This window comes from Apis laboriosa, unplaced genomic scaffold (assembly GCF_014066325.1).
Source record: "Apis laboriosa isolate Shangri-la unplaced genomic scaffold, ASM1406632v1 scaffold9_cov152, whole genome shotgun sequence".
Classification (NCBI taxonomy): Eukaryota; Metazoa; Arthropoda; class Insecta; order Hymenoptera; family Apidae; genus Apis; species Apis laboriosa.
Genome location: NW_025224966.1, coordinates 401,625 through 421,463, shown reverse-complemented (window position 1 = coordinate 421,463; position 19,839 = coordinate 401,625). Strand labels below are relative to the sequence as shown.

At 39.6% G+C, this 19,839-nt stretch overlaps 2 protein-coding genes across 6 annotated transcripts in view; both read right to left on the bottom strand.

Moving 5' to 3' along the window:
• Positions 1 to 6,897, bottom strand: part of LOC122720082 (protein FAM151B) — a 10,930-nt gene extending 4,033 nt beyond the window's left edge. Inside the window, exon 1 of one of the 2 annotated variants that reach the window (XM_043946546.1) lies at positions 6,750 to 6,897. Coding sequence is in view for 1 of the 2 variants with exons in the window: in XM_043946545.1 (XP_043802480.1) it covers positions 3,869 to 3,920 (52 nt within the window). In the remaining variant the exon portion in view is untranslated. Of the gene's footprint in view, positions 1 to 3,868; positions 4,178 to 6,749 lie in introns of those variants that run through there. The other variant, XM_043946545.1, reaches the window with a different exon arrangement.
• Positions 6,898 to 8,353: 1,456 nt separating this feature from the next.
• On the bottom strand, positions 8,354 to 19,615 carry LOC122719716 (protein croquemort-like). Of its 4 annotated transcripts, none has more exons than XM_043945780.1 (10): positions 19,191 to 19,615; positions 14,858 to 15,107; positions 13,993 to 14,159; positions 12,523 to 12,667; positions 12,237 to 12,440; positions 11,634 to 11,845; positions 10,969 to 11,377; positions 9,955 to 10,028; positions 9,661 to 9,886; positions 8,354 to 9,587 (listed from the first exon to the last, which is right to left on the bottom strand). In XM_043945780.1, the coding sequence occupies exons 2-10, from the start codon at positions 14,972 to 14,974 to the stop codon at positions 9,423 to 9,425; spliced, it is 1,719 nt and encodes a 572-aa protein (XP_043801715.1). In that variant the 5' UTR covers positions 14,975 to 15,107; positions 19,191 to 19,615; the 3' UTR covers positions 8,354 to 9,422. The 4 variants fall into 4 exon arrangements, with proteins under 4 accessions (XP_043801715.1, XP_043801714.1, XP_043801713.1 ...); XM_043945779.1 differs by lacking the exon at positions 19,191 to 19,615 and adding an exon at positions 17,521 to 18,118; XM_043945778.1 differs by lacking the exon at positions 19,191 to 19,615 and adding an exon at positions 17,344 to 17,511.
• Between the last annotated feature and the right edge of the window lie 224 nt (positions 19,616 to 19,839).

The window sequence follows — 19,839 nt, the reverse complement described above, 5'->3', positions numbered from 1 at the left end:
TCTCTCTCTCTCTCTATGACTATTCAGATACACAGAGCGGCAATATAGTCTACAGCGAAAAGGTTAGGCGAAACTAGTTCGTTTTCGTTGAATCGATAACGTATTGGGATTCGACTCCCAATACGATAATTTCAACTGACCCGTTTCCGGTTGATCGGGCGGATAGTGTATGTGTATAATAGTCGCAGCCACGGGGAGGGGGGAGGGAGGAGAACCGTTCGTTTCCTGTCCGTTTTTCATCGAGCCAAGATGACGCCAATTACGAGCTCCTTTTTTCACGAAAAATTACCTTATTTACCTTGCCGGCCACGTTCCCTCCAAGAGAATACGTGCGCGTTAAAAAAAAAAAGAATGATAATACGCGCGTCGAGAAACGACGGAGGATAAAAAGGAGGATAAAAAGGAAAAAAGAAGGAGGCAGGGAATATTCTATCGACCGACGTATAAATAATAATACGGTGGGAGGGCGGGACGTGTCGAGGGAGGAAGCGCGCGAATGTATACATCGCGAATGGTTGTTCGCCATTATCGTGGCCGTTCGAGTGGAATCGGTTGAGCGTTCCCCTCGGTGGCGACAATCCAGACCGACTTACTTGAGTCGTCCGAGTCATCGATTCCGAGGTGCGGCGACGGTCGTCGAACCAGCTTTACGAGAGAAGAATCCAACCGAACCATTCTTTCTTTCCTCCATAATGGTTGGTCGCGTTCTTTGAACCTCGAGCAGAGGTTTTCGAGACCGGCCTCGAACGACCGGCCACCGCCGAACAATCGATCGTCCGTCTCCTACGTGATTTCCACGATCCCTCGTCGTCACGATTCTCTTTTCCCTTTTCGATCCTCCGTTTCCTCGAATCGTTAAAAAAAAAAAAATCTTTCTCGAACGCAAGCCTTTGTCACCGCTGTTCTTGAGAATAATTATCGACGGACAGGTAACGGGGATTCGTTATCGCGACTCGCACTTTCGAAATTACTCGTTTTCTTCTTCTTAGTCTAGTTTCGCCGCGACGTTTATTCTTGCGACGCGATCTCGGGTGAAAGCTGGCTATAGTCCACTTTCCACTTGGAGCTCGAATCGTCATCGGGAGAGTAGATTTCCCCCTGAAATTTCTTTTCCCCCCGAAATTAATCCCCTCCGACTTATTTCCGTCGAGCCGATAATCGAAATCTCTCACATCGTTCACAAATTATCGGAAATTCCAATTTCCACGTTGAGCGACGATCGCCAGTCCATACGCGTGTAACCTTGTCCCTTGTACGGGTGTAGCGGATATCGATGTTGGTCACGTAGAGATCGTGAACACCGCGGGATGTATAAACCACGTATTCGACCACGACATCGTGTTTTCGGCTCCGCTATGTGGAAAAAAAAAAAAGAATCTTGGACAACCGGTGACAAACGCTCGTGACGCGAAAGCATCGTGGTCGTCAAAAGAGACTGTGCAACCCTGTTGATGACAAAGTAGTCTTGATATGATAATAACGTGATAGATTGCACCGTGATTTATTTTCACGGTGGCGATACCATTACGAGTTTGTTGGTACCGCATGACACGCGATCGAAAGGATTAAAAATGCCTCCGTCCATTTTCTCTTTCTTTCAGTCCAATCTGTGTCCTCGTTATCCCTCTTATCGATCGAGCGATAATTGATCGATAAGTGTCCCGTCCCATCCCATTCCATTGCGACCGAACGTATAAAAGATTCGAGAGATCCATCCACCGTTGAACTTGACCATTTACACGTAGCGATATCTAAGTATCTACGTTTGAAAAATTCGCGAGAAATCGACGAGGCCTTGATGCGTTTATTTTTTATCCAGTAAATGCGAAAGACGAGTTCGTCTTTTAAAAATTAAAAATTAAAAATTAAAAATTTCTCGTATCTTCTCGTATCTAGATTCATATTTGAAATGATATGGTAAATAATTATATATATATATATATATGTATATTGGCTCATAGAGTTAGGTCATTTTATACGATCGTAACATTTTTAATAAGAATTTTATCATAAGCAAATATTTTTACAACGTACGGCTTTCGAGACTGATAACACGATCGAGAATTGCTTCATGAGTCACCTTTCCCCGATACGTGTATTTAAATAAGGATATAACGACGGAAAACGGGTAATAATAATCTTATAGTCTATAATCGGGCCTATAAGAATAATCGTGAGAATGACGTTGCTCATGTCAGCCATACCGATTAAAAGCAATTTTAAAAGAGAAGTTACCGAGAAACTTGAATCAATCTTATCGATTTCTCCGTGTGTATACACCGAGGACCTTTCGTCGCTCGTTTCTTTTTCCTTTTTTCTTTCGATTCTCGTTACTCCTCGCGTCGCTACCATCTATATATCGTATGTCCATAATTCGTAGCGGACAAACAACTTTCTCTCGGTGCGCGTAGCTATCCAACTTTTTCCACAAATTTCGTTTACATTTTCGTAACGAAACGAGTTTAAAAAGTTTTCGAGAATAGAATCCATAATACCATTCCCGCCGGTATCACACCGCTCCCAGTTGCGGGCAATCCGTGTATTTTCACGTATCTCCGGTAATATTTACGGCAAACGATACACGGTGGTCGGAATTGACGTTGTTCAGCAGCCTGTATTTATAAGTGACGGTCGCTCGTTAATTAGCCCGATAACTGGTGCTTCTTGTTTATCGTTGTTAAATAGAAAATTTCGAGTATCGATCCCGGCACAAGTCGATTAGTTTAATTAGAGTTATTTAATAGATCTCCCCGTAATGGGAACGAAGATTATTTAATTTTTCTTCGTTAATTGTTTGCGTGACTTTCTTCTCCGTTCCCTTCTATACTCATGGGGGGGGATAATTATTCGGAGAATTCCGCAGACGCGCCCTTTTGTTCTCGCCTGAATGCTTTTTTCGAACGTCGTAATTTCAACGTCTCGATATACTTGCGCGTCCGTTAAACGCGCTCGAGAAGTTTGGCGAAGTTCGAAATTTTGGCGCGTTTTATTGGCGAAGGGAGAAAGAGAGAGAAAGATCTGATTTTGTTTCGCATGGAGTTGCGGTTTTGCGAGCAGAGATACGGTCGAACGATAATTTCCTTCCTTCTTCCTTCGGCCAGACCGCAAAAAACGTCCAAAGTGGAAACGATAACTCTTGCCTCTCTTTCTCTCGGACGTAAAATTTTACTTGGTTGCCTCGCATACTACACCATCGTGTGAAACGGCAGTCTATTTTTAAGAGTGGCTCGCGATACGAGTGGAAAACGCCGACTCGTCAACGGGAAAAATAAAGGAGAGAGGAAACGCGTGTGCGAAAGTACGAGAAAAATAAAGGAGAGGAAAATAAAGGAGAGAAAAGGAAGTTACGAGTATCAACGGAAGAATCGGGTTACGCCCAATGTGTACCCTCGCGTTTCGAGTTATTAGTCGATTTTTTCGAGTTACTAGTCGCAACGTTACCACAAAAGTTAAAAATCGATCGATCTCTTGGTCGTTGAACGATCGTACGAAAACGTCTGTTATTCTCAGCGTGAACATTATCGGTAATCGGTGGTAGTCCCCGTTTTCAAAAGAAGGTGGTCGGTCAGAGTTTCAAATCCACGAAGAAGATGAAGAAGAAAATCGATGAGCGGTGAGCGAAGTATTCGTTTGCGAAAGGGGGGGAAATAAAATTTGGGAAATGGACCGTGTTTCATTTCGTTCGAAGCGAATCTCGTCTCGTCGCGACGAGTGCGAGATTTAATTGCGTCAATTTGCGACACAGTAGAAAACGCGATCGAACATTCGGCTTTCGGTTGTTTCTAGTATCGCTCGATTTGACTTTCGAACGAAAGAAAGAAGAAAAGACAGGAAGAGAAAGAAAAAAGATGGGGGGAAAAAAACTTACGGATCACTGCCAAGGCGAGAAGACTGGACGCCGTCTTTACGACACTCTTCATGGTCTCCGAAGAGAAGCGTGCACTGTAATCGCGCGAGGAGAAAGAAAGAAGCGAAATAGGTGCGCGGTCGAACGACGAACAGCAGGCTAACAGTTTGGAAGAGAAAGAGGAAGAGGGCAGAACCGGCGCGGCTCTGAACGTCGAACGACACCCGTTTAGCTCGGTAGCCTCGAAACGACTGACTGTACCTGACTGTCGGTCGTCCCGTACCGTCCACGATCGATCCTCGAAATCCAACTCCGTACACACAATACGGCGGAGCCGCGTGCAACACAGAGTCGAGCGCGCGCGCCTCTCTGCCTCACTAACGCTCCTCTCCGCTCATTCGATTCCACACCATTCGATTCGACTCCGTTCGATTCCATTCGATTCGCGCCTGTCTTCCCTGCCCATGTTTCCCGATGCGCCGCACAAGGCCCGCACGCGTGTCCCACGCTTCACGCTTCCGGACACCGTGGATAAAACGTGGGGTGAATAACAGGCCGTGGGGAAAGAGCTCTTCTCGCTCTTTCACCCTCTTTGAATACTGGATACAGGGGAAGGGGGAGGGGAGGGGGGACAGGATCGAATTAGAAGCCGGCTCGAAGAAAGAAAGGATTCGCGCTCTCCTCTCTTGCGAATTCAATTTTCGAATTTCCATGCCTCCGAAAACTTGGTCTTCGTTTTATCGTGCGACGAGTAAATAAATAAATAAGTAAATAAATAAGTGAGCAAGTTGGAAAGATAGAATAAAAGGAAGTTCGTCGAGAGGTAAGAGTCGAAAAGTCGAGTCGAACCAGGTGTCGTTCCGCGTTTATCGGAAAATTGTTCAAATATCCCGTGTAATTGATAACGGGCCGAGATCGATAGCCGACGAACGAGTCGCGCTGTGCTAACCGGTGCATCTGTGCAAACGATGTATTTTTCAAATCTAAAATTATGCGTAATAACGTAGGATCGTACTCTTACGTGGAATTTATACTCTTGGCCGCGAGATACGAATTTTTCTCGACATTGGGCGGGATTCGAATAATCGATATCTCTCTATTAATCGAAAACCAAATGCGTATAATTCAACCGCGATCGAAAGACGCACGCATCCTATCGGTGAAATCGTATCGCGAAAATTTATCTGGACGAGGCGATTGTGATTACCATTCGAAAACGCTACGTAGCCGGTCTGCGTGCATATCGTTTGACGCGACATGTGTTGAACGCGTGAGCCCTAATCGAGCCGTAAACCCGACGACAGGGCTCGTTTCTCGGATCGGCGAAGGGTCGGCTTTGAAACATCTGTCGAGGGTTCGCGATCGAAGAAGGGTAAACGAGTACGTGACGCGAACCTTGCGCCACGTTTTGTGCCTCGATCTAGTCACCTCGATCTCGTTATACTTTCACGCCAAGGAAATTTACAAAGCGATGATGCATTGTTATTACACAGACGCTTGTCAATCGAGTCACGTGTTCGCGGAAAAAAACTAATTCTTATCTCGCTGAACGCGTATGTAAAGTTGAACAACCGATCGTTCTTGCGTTCTATTTCTTTCGATTATTTACGAAAAACTCAATCGCTTATGAAAAAAAAAAAAAAAAAAATTGCGTATATAAAAATATTTCTTTGAATTAAGAAACAAATTTGCGAAACGGGGAAGGGGGAAAAAATGGAACACGAAGGTAGAGGAAAAATGAAAAAAAAAAAAAAGGAAGGAAAAGAGCGCACTTATAACTAGCGCGTAATAAGAGTGGGAACGAGAAATTACTCTTATTTCTTGTGCAATCGTTGAATTTAATTTTGATATTTATTTCATCGCGATAATTGCTGCCTTTTCGATGTAACGAAATAAAAATAATCGACTCTAGGGAAATTCATTTTCTCTACTCTTTTTATTCGTATGCGTTCGGGGAATAAGAAAGAATAAATATTTAATATGGCGTTACGTATCCCGTTACGTAACGCGAGAAATAAATTTGAAAGGATATCGTTCCTCGCAAATACTCGAAACGAACAGCCTCGCGCGAAAAAGTCGTTCCTAAATCGGTCGTAACTTCCGGACTTGTCCTTGACTCTTTTCCCGAGCGAGCAAGGAAGAGGAAATGCATCGGCGCGTTCCAAATTTTCCAGGTCGACACTGTGTCTCCTTTCCCACTGAGTGTGCGTGCATGTGTGCCTACGTGTGTAGATACGATACGCGCGCGCACCCTCCTATGTAGAAGGAAGCAAACTCAGGGCCGGCGCTGTTCAGATACAATAGAAAATGGCAGTTTCCCCGAGACAATAGGGAATACTCTCTTTTGTAGCGCGAGTCGAAGCTCTCTCTCTCTCTCTCTCTCTTTCTCATTCTCTCCCCTCGACTCTCCACTCTTCCTTCTTACTACGACTCGACGAGTGCTCGTAGATATCCTCTTTAAAGTCGTATACGGAATTGAAACAAACCGACGCGTCGCGACGTGACGATTAGACGTTTCGATGTTTGCTTATATATTTCGTTCGAAGAAGGCTACCGATCCCAACGAAACGAGGCAAAAACGGGCAAAACGTTCTCGCGTGATCTAAGTCAAAATTCCCTTTCTTATTCAAAGGCTAGAAAATTGTGTCGACTTACCGACCAAATTCATTTCTTAGTTACAGTGGCGCTTCGTGTCTATTCGATTAATTGGTAAACACGTCTTACGTGGCTTTTGGCGATACACGGAGTCGAGGTCAACGTGGCTTACACACACACCGGTACGTGCGTAATTCTTCGTTCCACCGGTTATTCGCTCTGTTTTATTCCTCGTCACCTCGTAAAACGCGATTCCAATCGTAATTTTTTTTCGTCGCGCGTATTGTAATATTTTGAAATCGCCTACCGTGTTACTTTCCTTTGGTTCTTTCTTTTGCCTTCCTCCGTAGCAACGTTTCACTTCCCACCGATCCCTCTACGTATCGTTAACTCGAATGAAAGGTTTACTAAAACTTATCGATGACGATTTTCAATCGACATCGATCGAACGCTCGTGTTTCTTTTACTGGAATGTCAGATATTGAATATTGCTAGTGTTAACGAAGAATGTTATGTAAGCGTTGAAAGATCAATATAGAACGATGTGTCCCTTACCAGCTGCTGAAAAATCAGTTTCGAATCTCGTCATTTTCAAAAAGTCATTTCTCTCGTGTAATTTTTTCGATTGTTTTTTGTAAATTTTAATCATTTTTAAATTTTATACGATGTATAATTGATATTGGAAGTAACATTCAGTCCTATTCCGCTTTTAACTTTTTTTATCTAATCATTGATAGAGATATCCGCTTGAATACATATTTAAGAAGAAAGGTAATTGAAACGTAAGATAAAAATACATAATGTTATTATAAAAAGCTTAAAAAAATAAGAAATTTTTAATGGTTAGGATGTGCACGAACGTTATTTGTTATTAAATTAACATTTTATCGGTATAGAAATAAAAAATTTGATCACAAAAATTTGATACAAAGAAAAATCAAATTTAAAAAATTCTCATATTTTGAAATATCTATCGCACGAAAAATCAGAGCATTTACTGTACCCTGTACGATTTAGAATAATGTATAAAAAAAATTATATTCGATCCAATCACAAAAATCGATAGAATTTTTTTATAAATATTTTCAAGCATTATTATACGTATCAAATAATATTCGTAGATTCTTTTAATTGCTACGAATAGTAGACAAATTCATGTATGAGTAGAATTGTAAAAAAAAGTGGATTTTTATTATTAAATCATTTACGATATTCGTATCATATAAAAAAATATCGATGATTTTTAATTAATACACAACAAAAAAAATAAAAATAATGAGATATCGAATCGAATATTTTTTGAATTTTACGGACAAAGAGATAAAATAAAAAATATGAGATCAACGCCATTTCGCAATTAAAAAGATACATAGAACACATGTAGAAAAGATATAGTGGAAATAAGAATTAACGGTCAGCGCCATCTCTTGAATATCTTCAGAAAATGATTTTTTAAGGAGACATTTATATCATTCAATGAAATAATGTTGATTCCACAATTTTTATTCTATCTCTGACTCTTCTCTTATTTTCTTTTCTTATCTATATTCGTTCCTGGAATATACAGAAGTATCGATTATAATGATCCTCCGAATAGATAAAAAGAATGCAGATTGAATGTTTCGTATCTCGTTTGCGATTTGATTGAAAAAAAAATTAAAAGAAAAGAAAAAAAAGAGAAGAGAAAATACACGAGCATATGTGATGTTTTTATCAACGAACGATGTATTCGAGCACTTAGTGATCCATTGATGATAAAAAGCATAATTTAATTACATCATGAATATTGCAACATATGATTTGGTCTGTTTCTATTTGTTATATATTGTTGTATCTGTTTCTATTTTTTAATTTTTTTAAAAAATTTTTGCGAAATATTCTATACGCAACGTTTGAATAATTATACGGTGATAAAAATTTGGAATTTTTTTATTAAAATACAATACAAAATCGTACGGTTTTAGATTGGACAGACGTATTTTTTTGTTACAATATATCTATACGATAATACCCAACTATCGTGTATCGACTTAAATCTCGCAATTTATGTATCACGTGTGATTTATATAATCATTGGTGTTCATGGCAATCTTACAAACAAGTAGTGAACAAGTAAAAAACTTAACAGGTTTCTCGAGTTTGGCACAAAAGTAGTATTCGGAACGATAGGAACATTGATATCGGCGATAATATTATTATTCATTCGTATACTAACCGTAGATACAACCAATATGTTGAACGACGGCCGTGAAAGTAAAGTTTGGCCTAATTGACGTGTCTTGTTATCTTTGATTATAGCTTAACGAGTATAACCGATGTTTACAGTTGAGCAGAGTTAAGAGTTCCTTGGTCCCATTTATCTATCTATTTACATATTAATTACGCTCGCTATTAAATTCGAACCGAACCAATTTTGATCGGTATCGATTTCAAATTCTATTTCTATCAATAAATGTCAATTATCGAAGCATCGTTCGCGCTCTCTTCGCAAATACATAATTATATTTGGTTTTATTGAATAATAAAGGTAGGTACGTACTATCGTCGAATCGATGCAAACTATTTTCGGATGCTTAGTTGAAATATAATCATGCTGTACTTTCGTTTCATCATCAAAACGATTGAAAACACGAAAGATTCTACATCCGATTATATACGTCCATATCTTTCGTTATATAGACATTAATTAATTTTGCATACGATTCTAAATTTGATACAAAATCCGGTTGAAATATCAACCCGAAGTTGGTGATCCTCGTGTAACAAGTTAAAAAAAAATTTGTCTTCTACTTTCCTATATTTTGATATATATATATATATATCAAAACTCGTCACACAAGAATCTTCGCTTAATTCGCATAGCCAACGCAGCGTTCAAACAACGAACGCTTTTTCGCAAAGAGGAAATCCTTCGATCGTCAATTGCCACCTATCGGGCATAGATATCCGATCGATGGATGTTTTATTTTTTTTCTTATTTCTATTTTTGAGTCTGTAGCTTCGATTGTAGATCCATGTTAAAACATTCGATCGAATTAGGATACAACTTTCGATCGTTTCTCACATGTACGTCGTCGGCCGCGTTATTCTTGTCCAAGTAAACCAGTTCCGATTTCTTCGCCGATGCCATCTCTTGCTTCACGCTCTGTCAACGAGAGAACGATTAGATCTTAAATACGTTATTACTGAATGTAAATTTCATGTTAATTTCCATTTACCTTGTCGATAGCTATCGAAGTGGCGCGTTGCCTGTTTAACAGGTATAATATAACCATTGTTAGGATTATGAGCGATCCAACGAGGATCATAATTATACCAGCGTATATACATACGTTGGGCAACGACAAAAATTTCTTCAAATCGTTAACGAACTTCTCGGTCGCTTCGACCTCCAACGAGAACCACATCACCGGGAAGTAAATGGTCGGCACAGACTTATAAAGTCTAAAACAGAAATCTATCGTAAATATATATCTGTCCATCGATCTAATTATCATTGGAAACGTACTTACGTCACTGTCTTTGACGGTTCCAGCAGTATATTGATTTGAAACTTGGCAGAAACCTTGAGAGGAATGCCCGTTGTCTGAAAAAAGTCAATCGCTTATTCGTTACTTACTGTTTGTATTGGTGGAAAGAAGTCTCGCGGAAGGAATGCAAGATCTGATTGGTGGAAGGAATACGGAATATGGAAGGAAACGCCTACTTTCATGCATTTTTGTCTCTGCCATGGTATTTGTCACATATACTAATTGAAAATAACGATCTGTATCTAAATTTCGATGTATTAGCGTAGAAATAGAATTCAGAATATTCTAACGTATCGATATAATATAAAAATTTTTTTATTTTTAATAATACGCATAGGCTAATTACGATTTTAACAATAGTTTAATTCATAAATATAATTTCATATTCGAATAATTAAGATAATAATTATATGTATACGAATAAGATAGATATACTATAGTTTCGAAAATATATAATAAATAAAATATTTATAAAATATATAAAATATTTCAGTTTCTAGTCTTAAATGATTATTCTAACATAATTTCATAAATTTTTACGATTTTGAATATTCGAATTTATATATTATATTATATATTATATTATATAATATATATATATATATATATATTACATATATATATTATATATATATATATATATTACCTAGCATATATATATATATTATAGTTCTTCCAGTACTAGGTAACGTGTGGTGCTAGGTTTGTCAACAAAGCGTTTGAAGTGGGGATAAATAGTCCTAGCGAAGGACTTGGATTCCCTCTTGCCCCTGTGTCGTCCCGCGAGACTTTTTTCCTCAGCGAACAGTATTTATCTCTTTATTCGATTACTTTGTTTTCGAACGAACGGAACGTGGAACGAACAATAACGAAACGAAATAAAGTATTTAGTCGTTTAAATATCGATGAGATGTACGAAGATTCGAGATTGGGCAAGTTGGATGAATGGATAAACGGATGGAAAGATAGAGGAGGGGGAAAACCTCGGTAACTTACCGGTTCGAGAATTATGTACGAATCGTATTCCTCGTTGGGTTCGACGAGTCCGGTTATCCGTTCCCTGAGGCTCGGTTCGCCTCTGTTGAAATGAGGCAAGCTGACGAACACAGGAGCTCCGTGTCGGCACGAGCTAACGTTCATCAAACCAGCAGGACTGCACCTTCCATTGCAGAAACAGTTGCCTATGTTTACCACGTCCGGATCCTGTTCCGGAGGATCGGTGGTCTCGGTCGAATGTTCGGCATCGAAAAAGTCCTCGGTGGTGGTGGTCTGCTCGAAATACTTGGCCTGTTCGTGAGGATAGCGTCGTTTCGTGCTATTTCCCAACGTCTTCTCGCCTAGCACATAACGATATCCTTCCAATCCCATGTGATAATTCGTCTGCGCGTACTCGTACGTCAACGGTCTGGAATGGAACGAACGGAAGAAAAAGGGAATCAATCGAATTCGAAACGAAAACTTATCAAAACTTCATTCTCCACTAGTGGGAGGAGAGTCATCGCGTGTAAACGGGATTACCGGACGATCCAATTTACATGTCTCTCGAAGGTCAATGAGGAGGATGCTTGGCAACAAAGGTTCTCGCCGGCGTTTAATTTTGTTCGTTTCGACAGACGAGACTAATTAGCGTGGAGTACATAGAGACACGCGTCGCGACTGACCTGCACAGATCGCCGCTGAACAAAACGATCTCGTCCTTCTCTCTGTACGGCGGCCAAAACTCTCCCGCGCTTCCCTCGACCACGTTACATGGGCTGTTGAACAATTTGCTCGTGTCTCGATAATTCCATTTCTTTATTTGGCCGAAGTTGGCAACGTCGTCGGTGCCCGTGTCCATATTGAAGTGGCCGTCGAACGTCGTAGAGCCGTTCCTCTGAAAGAGCGTTGCGATTGATGATAACGAGAGCGAGAGCAGCGTTTTCAATGATTTTTGAAAAAAAAAAAAAGGGAAAGGCACGGACAGAATAGAATATATCGTAGGATTAATCCGCCACAAATGTAGGTACACGAGTGACGTAACAAATTAATACATAATATGCCTCCCATTGCTTTTCATTTGTCATTCACCGACCTACACGTGACCTGTCCTATTCAGTACTAATTTAAGTCTCGCTGCGAATAATTTATAGCCGGCTGCAATGCCGTTGCTACAACAGCGCAAATCGCATCTTCGACCTTCTGCACGCCCTCGACACTATTAGATAAACAATTTTAGTTACTTACTATTCACCGTTCGGATCGTTCGATAATCCGAAACATCTTACCATGTAAAACCATCCGAATTTGTCGAAGGGTGGTATGTCGTCCGCTATGGCAGCCATTCTTCCAATTTCGATCAACGAGTCATCGTAACCGCGGAACAACAGCTCGTCTACCGTCTTTGTGATGTGCACGTTCGATGTCGCGAGCATCAACGAAAGGGTACTTTGCAGCGCATCGACCCAATATCGTACCTTGTGTTTTGCCGACTGAAACGCGACACCGGTTACGATCGTAAATCGTAAATCGGTCGGGATAAAGTTGATCAGAGAAAAATTGAATTTTACTCACGATCGCCACGGTATTCAGTTGCGTGACGCGATCGTTCAGGGAACCGTTCGTAAGCTCCGGCACGAAGAACCACCATCGACGGTTGAAATAGCTGACCGTGTGATTCTCAGGATGGAATACCACGTCTGCTTTTTGCCTAATCTCTCTGAAATTTTAATGTACTTTCACATAATAAATCGTGGAATATATTATTATTCTATTTAATTCGAAAAAGAGTAATTGTGATCGAAATTGAACGTTTATTGCTTTTTTTTTTTTTTACGTAATTTCCTGTACCCGTGCCGATAATCATACGATGATTCGTTATGAATAACGAAGCGTATTTCGATAAAAAAAAAAAACATTTATAATCACATTTATGTATAATTCGGATCGTGCAACTCGAGCAACGTGTTATTTACACGAATGCACGAACATTAAACACGGAGATCGGGTGAAAAAAATGGCAAAAGTTACGTGAACGACGCCAGTCATGACTGTAATCAAAAAGAGAGAATAGTTAGTTGCGTTGGACGTCGTACGATGGCCGAGCAACGCTCAATTAAGCGACGCGCTCGTGATTAAAAAACTGTGATTCGCCGCTTTAGTCTATATATTCTTGCGTGTACCGTTGATTAGATTTGACGCGACAATCATTGCCGGTTAAGCGGACGGATTCGTAGATGCACCTCGCGATCTAACATTCCCTTATCGTTACCGGTTATAATTTTTGTTGCGTAAGAGTTTAAGAAGGATCGCTCGAAACGAATCGAAACGCTCGTTTTTTCTCTCTCCTCTCTTCGAGCGTTAAAATCGTTAACTCGAACGATTCACATTCATTCGTTTCGCGAATCGAAAAAAATCGTACTGATTAAAAGCAGTATTTTTTTAACTGCTCGAGAAGAGAGAAAGCAATTAGCAAAGGAGGAATCGTTTTATGCAACGTTTAAACCCTCCTACGCGCTAACTACGGCTTTGTTACCCGGGCCGGGACTGGTCGAGTTTTCACCGCTCATTAAGATGTCAATATTACGAGGTTAACTGGGTACGTTCGTTTCTTATCGTGATTAGGTCGATCTGTCGAGGGTGCCCTCGTGTCAAAAGTTCGATTCAATTTTACATCTACTCTTCCCCTTGTGTCCCGTGCAAACGAGTTCTTTTCCTTTTTCGCGATCGTATATGAAAGCATTAACCATTATATTATGAACATTACATTAATATTACACCGTGTTTTTCTATATCGAATCATATACAATTTACTTTTACGCAACGGTTTCCGGTTCGATCGCAACGTCGTTTCTCCCTCCCTCCCTCTCCTCCCCCCCACCTCTCCTCTCCTTTCCATTCTTCGATTTCCGCAACAACTCGGAACGAATGATGATAATTAATCGATACCACGCGCTCGACGCTACGTTTTTTATTATTAACTTACTTCGTTGTCCAATCGTTGCGTCGATTATATATAGTACGTCTAAACCAACCGAGGCTTACCGAAACACGTAAGGACCGAGCTCGACGAAATTGGGCTTCTTCCCAGGCGTCTTCAACTCTTCTGGATTGGTCCAATTGAAGAAATGAATTTTAAAATACATTGGTGGCAAGCCGCTCGTGTCGTTCCACACTTCGAACGCTTTCGATGTTGTCGTTAACGGTATTTCCTGACAATACAGAACAGAAAATTGTAATTTTTTTTTTTCATCAAAGCGCCATCAAAGATCGCGTACATGCTTTCTAAATTGCCATGAATAACGAGCGAATCGTTATTTACACAAGTCCGTTGAAAGATTAAAAATACGTTGTTTGTTGTGAACGAGCGCGACCTTTACTGGCCGGAGCTGTGTACGCTATGCACGTTTCTTCGCAATGAAAAATTATTCGTCTAGCGCAACTCTAAAGAGATACGTCAATTAATTGAACAATCAACCACTTTTCCAATCGCGTTGGGAATAAAGACGAGACACAAGCGAGACTACCGACTAACAATATTCGTCGAGAAAGTCTCCCTATTGCTATTTTCATCGATCCCGTGTTACGATAATTCGATCCATCGAAAATATTCGAGAAGAGAAACGATTTTTATCTTCTATTTTGTCGATCGAAACGGGAAATAAGATCTCGCCGATTAAGTGTAGAGATATAGCAATAGAGAGATAAAAATAGAGTATCTCTCGATTGGAAAAAATTAAAGCGTTTACACAACGTAAATTTTTAATGAAATGAAATAACGATTGATTCGAATTCAACGAAGAAATAAAATTTACCTATTTACACTTAAAAATTAAATAATTGCGAAAAAAAAATAGAATTCGTTTATTATATTTATTATATTGGGCGAAAATTGAAACTAGACGCTCACCTTTTGAAGAATGTAATGAAAAATAGTGGACGAAGTGAAATAAAAAACAGCGCCCGACACGATGAGAAGTAAGCCGAGAAAACCAAGGCCGAGGGACTTGTTAGTCCAAGGCCTCATGGTGAACGAAGCTCGTGCACGTGGAAAGTCGTTCCTTAGACGATTAAGAATGGCGGTGGTGTATTCGTCGATCGGATCCGGCGCTGGGTTCTTCCTTCACTTCTTCTCTCTTTCTTCCTTCACACCACGAAATCTGAAGCAAGCATAAAATTTATCTAATCAACCAGTCATTGAGCTATTTCCTTATGCTCTTTTCTCTCGTGTGATTCATACTTTGCGTGCTTCCGTGATATACACATGCGTTTGCCGACTGTTGGAAACGACAACTTCGTTACGCTGTAAACTGCGAGGAACCGTGATCGTAAAAACCGTTGAGAATTTGAACTCATGGCTATCCGACATTTAACTTGGAGAATCATTATCGCTATAATGCGCTTTTTCGTCTCAAATTGGAATATTTACGCGTTTGAATTTACGATTATCCTTTTCATTTCAAATTCATTTCATCGATTTAGTAATCGATCGCTTTTTTTTTCTTTTCTTTCGCCAATTCGCCTTCGGTTTAAACTACATTTCGTGAAAACTAATTCTAAGAAACGCGATGCACAATTGTCCATAAAAATGAAACAAAATAACACGATTCATAATCTAATCTATATTTAACATTTTATGCAGCTGAAGCAAAAATTTTAAAACGCGCACAAGCGTTTATTAATATTAAGTTTCTTTGAAAAAAAATGCGTTATATTAGGAAAATAATTATGCAATATATATAATAATAATAATAAAAGATTGCAATAAAAAAACAATAAAGAAAAGAAAACAAATGTATCTTATAAAATGGACGAGAAAATATAAATTTCATGACGTATTCGCGATAATTAATTTTATAATATTCTATATAAATTCCTACAATCCGAATATCGTTTAAGTAATAAATGAAATTTACGTATCGCGTCGAATCGCGCAATAAATAAAAATATAATAATAAATCTTATTCTACGATGACTGCGTGAAAAACGATTCGATTGATTTATTCACATCGATGTTCCGTATGCTTTACATAATTTCCCAATACATTTAATTTTCCCAATAAATCTTTGATGAAGCGAGATGTAGCGAAAAATTGCATATAACTTTGATCTTTGACAAATATTTTTTTTCAAATATGTACAAATTGCACAGAGACACGCGTTATGTTTATGACTTTTTTTTTCTGATTAATTTTTTACAGAATCGTCACACGTTCATGCTCAAAGTATCGTTCAAAGTATTTTTATCATTTTCAGCCATGACACGTTTCTTTGATTCAACATTTTTTTTTTTCATTTCCTCGTTGCATTTCATTACTCTGCGTTCTTTCTCGAAATTTTCATCGCACGATTGCATATAATTGGACGTTTCACGTATCTCCATTTATCCATTTTCCATCTTACAATCGTGCGATATTATTCCGAGATATATTGGAAAACTTTCGACGATCGCCAATTTCGAGGCATACAGTGCTATACCGATAGACAAAATAAGGTAATTGAACGCGAGAATCGAGCGTTACAAATATATAGTATGTGTAATACTTGTGTGTGTATATATACGTATATATACGAAAGCGATAGCGAAGATTCAGCAGCACGTTTCGTCGTGTAGGAAAGCTTATAATGGCTCATAAAAGCTCATTTATCGGTTCACTATGGTGTAATATGGTTCATATCGCGACAAAAGACACGAATCGAATACGTTCTTTTCTATCGTTTTCGAATTCGCTCGGGGATCTTCTGTTTTCGTTTCTCAGTGTCATCGCTTGACCTTTCGTTTCTTCCCGATCGAGTTTGTTTTTTTTTCCGTTCACGTTTCTACGCTAATTCGCATTACACAGAGATAACGCGGTATCGTATACCGCGGAAGGTTATTCGAAAAAAATAAAAAAAAGAATCCATTGCTCGTCCCTGTCCCGGATATTTCGTAAGGGCAACGAGATGTTGAATTATCGGCGAATCACAGATTTTTCGTTATATCGCGACGCTGTTCTCGCGCCACAGTTGTTCTTCTCGGCACAGAGCAATTGCCCAACGACAAATTGTTTCCTCGTTAAAATATTTCGGTTTCTTTTCGAGATAAATATTCGTGGACACGTGGTATCCTATGATCCGATTATCGTTATTATTATTATTATTAATATTATTGTTATTATCGGTTACGAATCTTAAGCTCGGATAAACTTTACCAATATACCGAATGAACGTGCGACAACGACGACACGACGACGACAATTTACGGATCGAACGATAGTTGGCAACCATTGACACGAACTTTGACACGTGACTATCCTTTGTCACGTTTCCAACGTTTCTCATCGAAAATATAAACGGGTGTATCGTTTACTAGGCAGCCGAATGACAATAAAATACCGAGATACATGATCGACTTACTCGTTTCACACACACCGTTCACACCACTCGCCACGATTCCTTCCACGATGGTCGAGAGAGGAGGAGAGCTTGTTCTTCGGTCACGAAACACCGATAACGCGAAACAAAACAACTATAACGAGATTATCGATCAAGCTCAATCACCTCGACTCTAACATCTGAGGTTGTATACAGTACCGCTGTTACTGCTGCGTCCAATGAATCAACAGGCTGCATATAATCTGACTATTGGCCGCATCCCCTCCACTTAGGGATATTTCTCTCCTTTGCTTGTATCTTCGGACCCTCGTCACTCCGCTCCCGCCTCGCTTCTTCCAAACACTCTCCAAGAATTTTCTCCCTCTTAACGAGCGTTCACGAATCCCTTACGGTTCGTGTAAGTGTGTGAATACGTGTTGCTCGCGTTGGTAAAGAAGCGTTGGTATATAAATACTACGGGTATAAGTGTAGATGTACGGTCTACCAGAACTCTAACTTCCGTCCAACCGAACTTCAACCGCTGGCCTCACGAAATACGAGTGTCGTGTTCGCGCCATGCGCAAATGCCAGTTTCGTCTTAAACTAATCGTCGTAATGCGTGCTCGGGTTATCAGTTTACAATGAGAAAATTATAATTAGCGATAATCACTTCGATCTTTCTCGGTCAATTTATGAATAAATCAATTAATGATTATTCGTTCGCAATTATCACAATTTTTCACATTCAAGAGAAAAAAAAAAAAATTGAAGCGCGCGATCATTTAATCGCGTCACAATTCAGTCTAGAATTTCAACTAACGTTAACATTGTTGATATCGTAATATTTCGTATCACCGTTACCGTAATTATTTAACTTAAATACGTTGATTTTCTCAGTCAAAGATACAATTATCGTTCGCAAAGCTATCCGTGTGTGTGGATAGTTTCATTCGTTATCGCATTAATCGATAACGCGTGACCAATCCAAAAGAATACTCGAGAGTAGTTTGTACGAAAAAAAAAAAAAAAAAAAAAGCAACGTAAAATTCTATTTACCGACGCAACTTATATATAATCTTATCTCCATAAGTAAAATATATTTCTCTTAACCGTCTTTGAACAAGATATATGAACGTTTTTCTCTCTTTTTTTATTTATTTTCTTTTTTTTTTTTCTCCCTTCTCTCTCGACTCATTTTACGTGGTTAAATCTTGACCACCGACACTGCTCGAATTCTCGTCGAGATACTACTCGATCCGATATTTATGGAAGGGGATGAACAACGTAATGGACGATCCATTACGGATACATACTTATTTACAATACACTACTTAAAACCGAAGTCGAGGTTATCGCGGAGGGAGAAAAAGGAGGGTTGTGCTCGGTGACACAGGTGGTAAGCCACAGAAGTGTCTCGTTGCCCCTTTTCGATTTCCCCCTCCCCTCCCTTCTTCGGTTGAAAGCCGTTGATCTCTTCATTGGCGAGCGTAATCATTTGCGAGTAGTGGCCGCGTAAAGAAGCGGCTACTGTCCATTAATTGACCCGACGATTCCGTTGCGATTAACTACGACCGTGCCTCGACCGTTTACCCGTTCGAATTCGCTGCTCGCACGAAACCTCGTGCGTTTAACCGAACAAATCGACCGAATTTGAATTTTTCGTCGTGAAAATTAACTGGAATTAACGCTCCGTCTCAGACGGATATCACGTAATAAACATAATATTAAAATTTACGATGAGATCAAATTTGATCAGCGTATATTCAATAATAATAATAATAATAATAATTCGTAGAGGATATGGATATTTTTAATTTCGATTTTCACTCTTCGATCGTCGCAAGCGTTGGTTTTTTTGTTTACACTAGATAAACAAAAAAAAAACTTACCGATATCTCGAGAGTTCACATCGCTGAAAAGTAGTTGAAAAGTAGTAGAAGAAGACGTTGGTAAAAGTTTTTTCATTCTCAGATACGTAATCCATCCAGCGATAAAGGTTGGGAGCCCGTACACTCGGATATTTAACCCGATACATAATCGTTCTGTTTTCGTTCTTGGCCGACATCGATGGTCCCCAACGATGTCTCGGTACGATTCGAAAAAACAATTTCCAAAACTTTCTCCCTCGAGTTCATCGTCGTTACGTAATGAAAAAAAATCTTATCCGACGATTACCTGTAACGTCGTAACGGGTCTCCGTATCGCTTCAGTTTGCTTTAGTTCGATGATTATTAATCGCATAATCCAGATCGCACGAGGATAATCTCGTGTTTACCAATTTCGACACCAACGTCGAGAATACGACGAGAGAATTCTAGCAGAACGTTCCTCGGTGAAATACTATCCGTCACTGGATCATCTGGACTCGGCTGGGCTGTCGTTCGGTCGTCTACGAAGCCTTACGAATGTCCTTGTGGTCTCAAGACCATGCTCTACGTATGTAAATATTTCGCGATTCGAGCAAAACGAACGAATCGGTAGTAAGCTAGATTACCGACCGTGTTCAAACAATTTTCAAGCGTGATCACGTCGATGGGA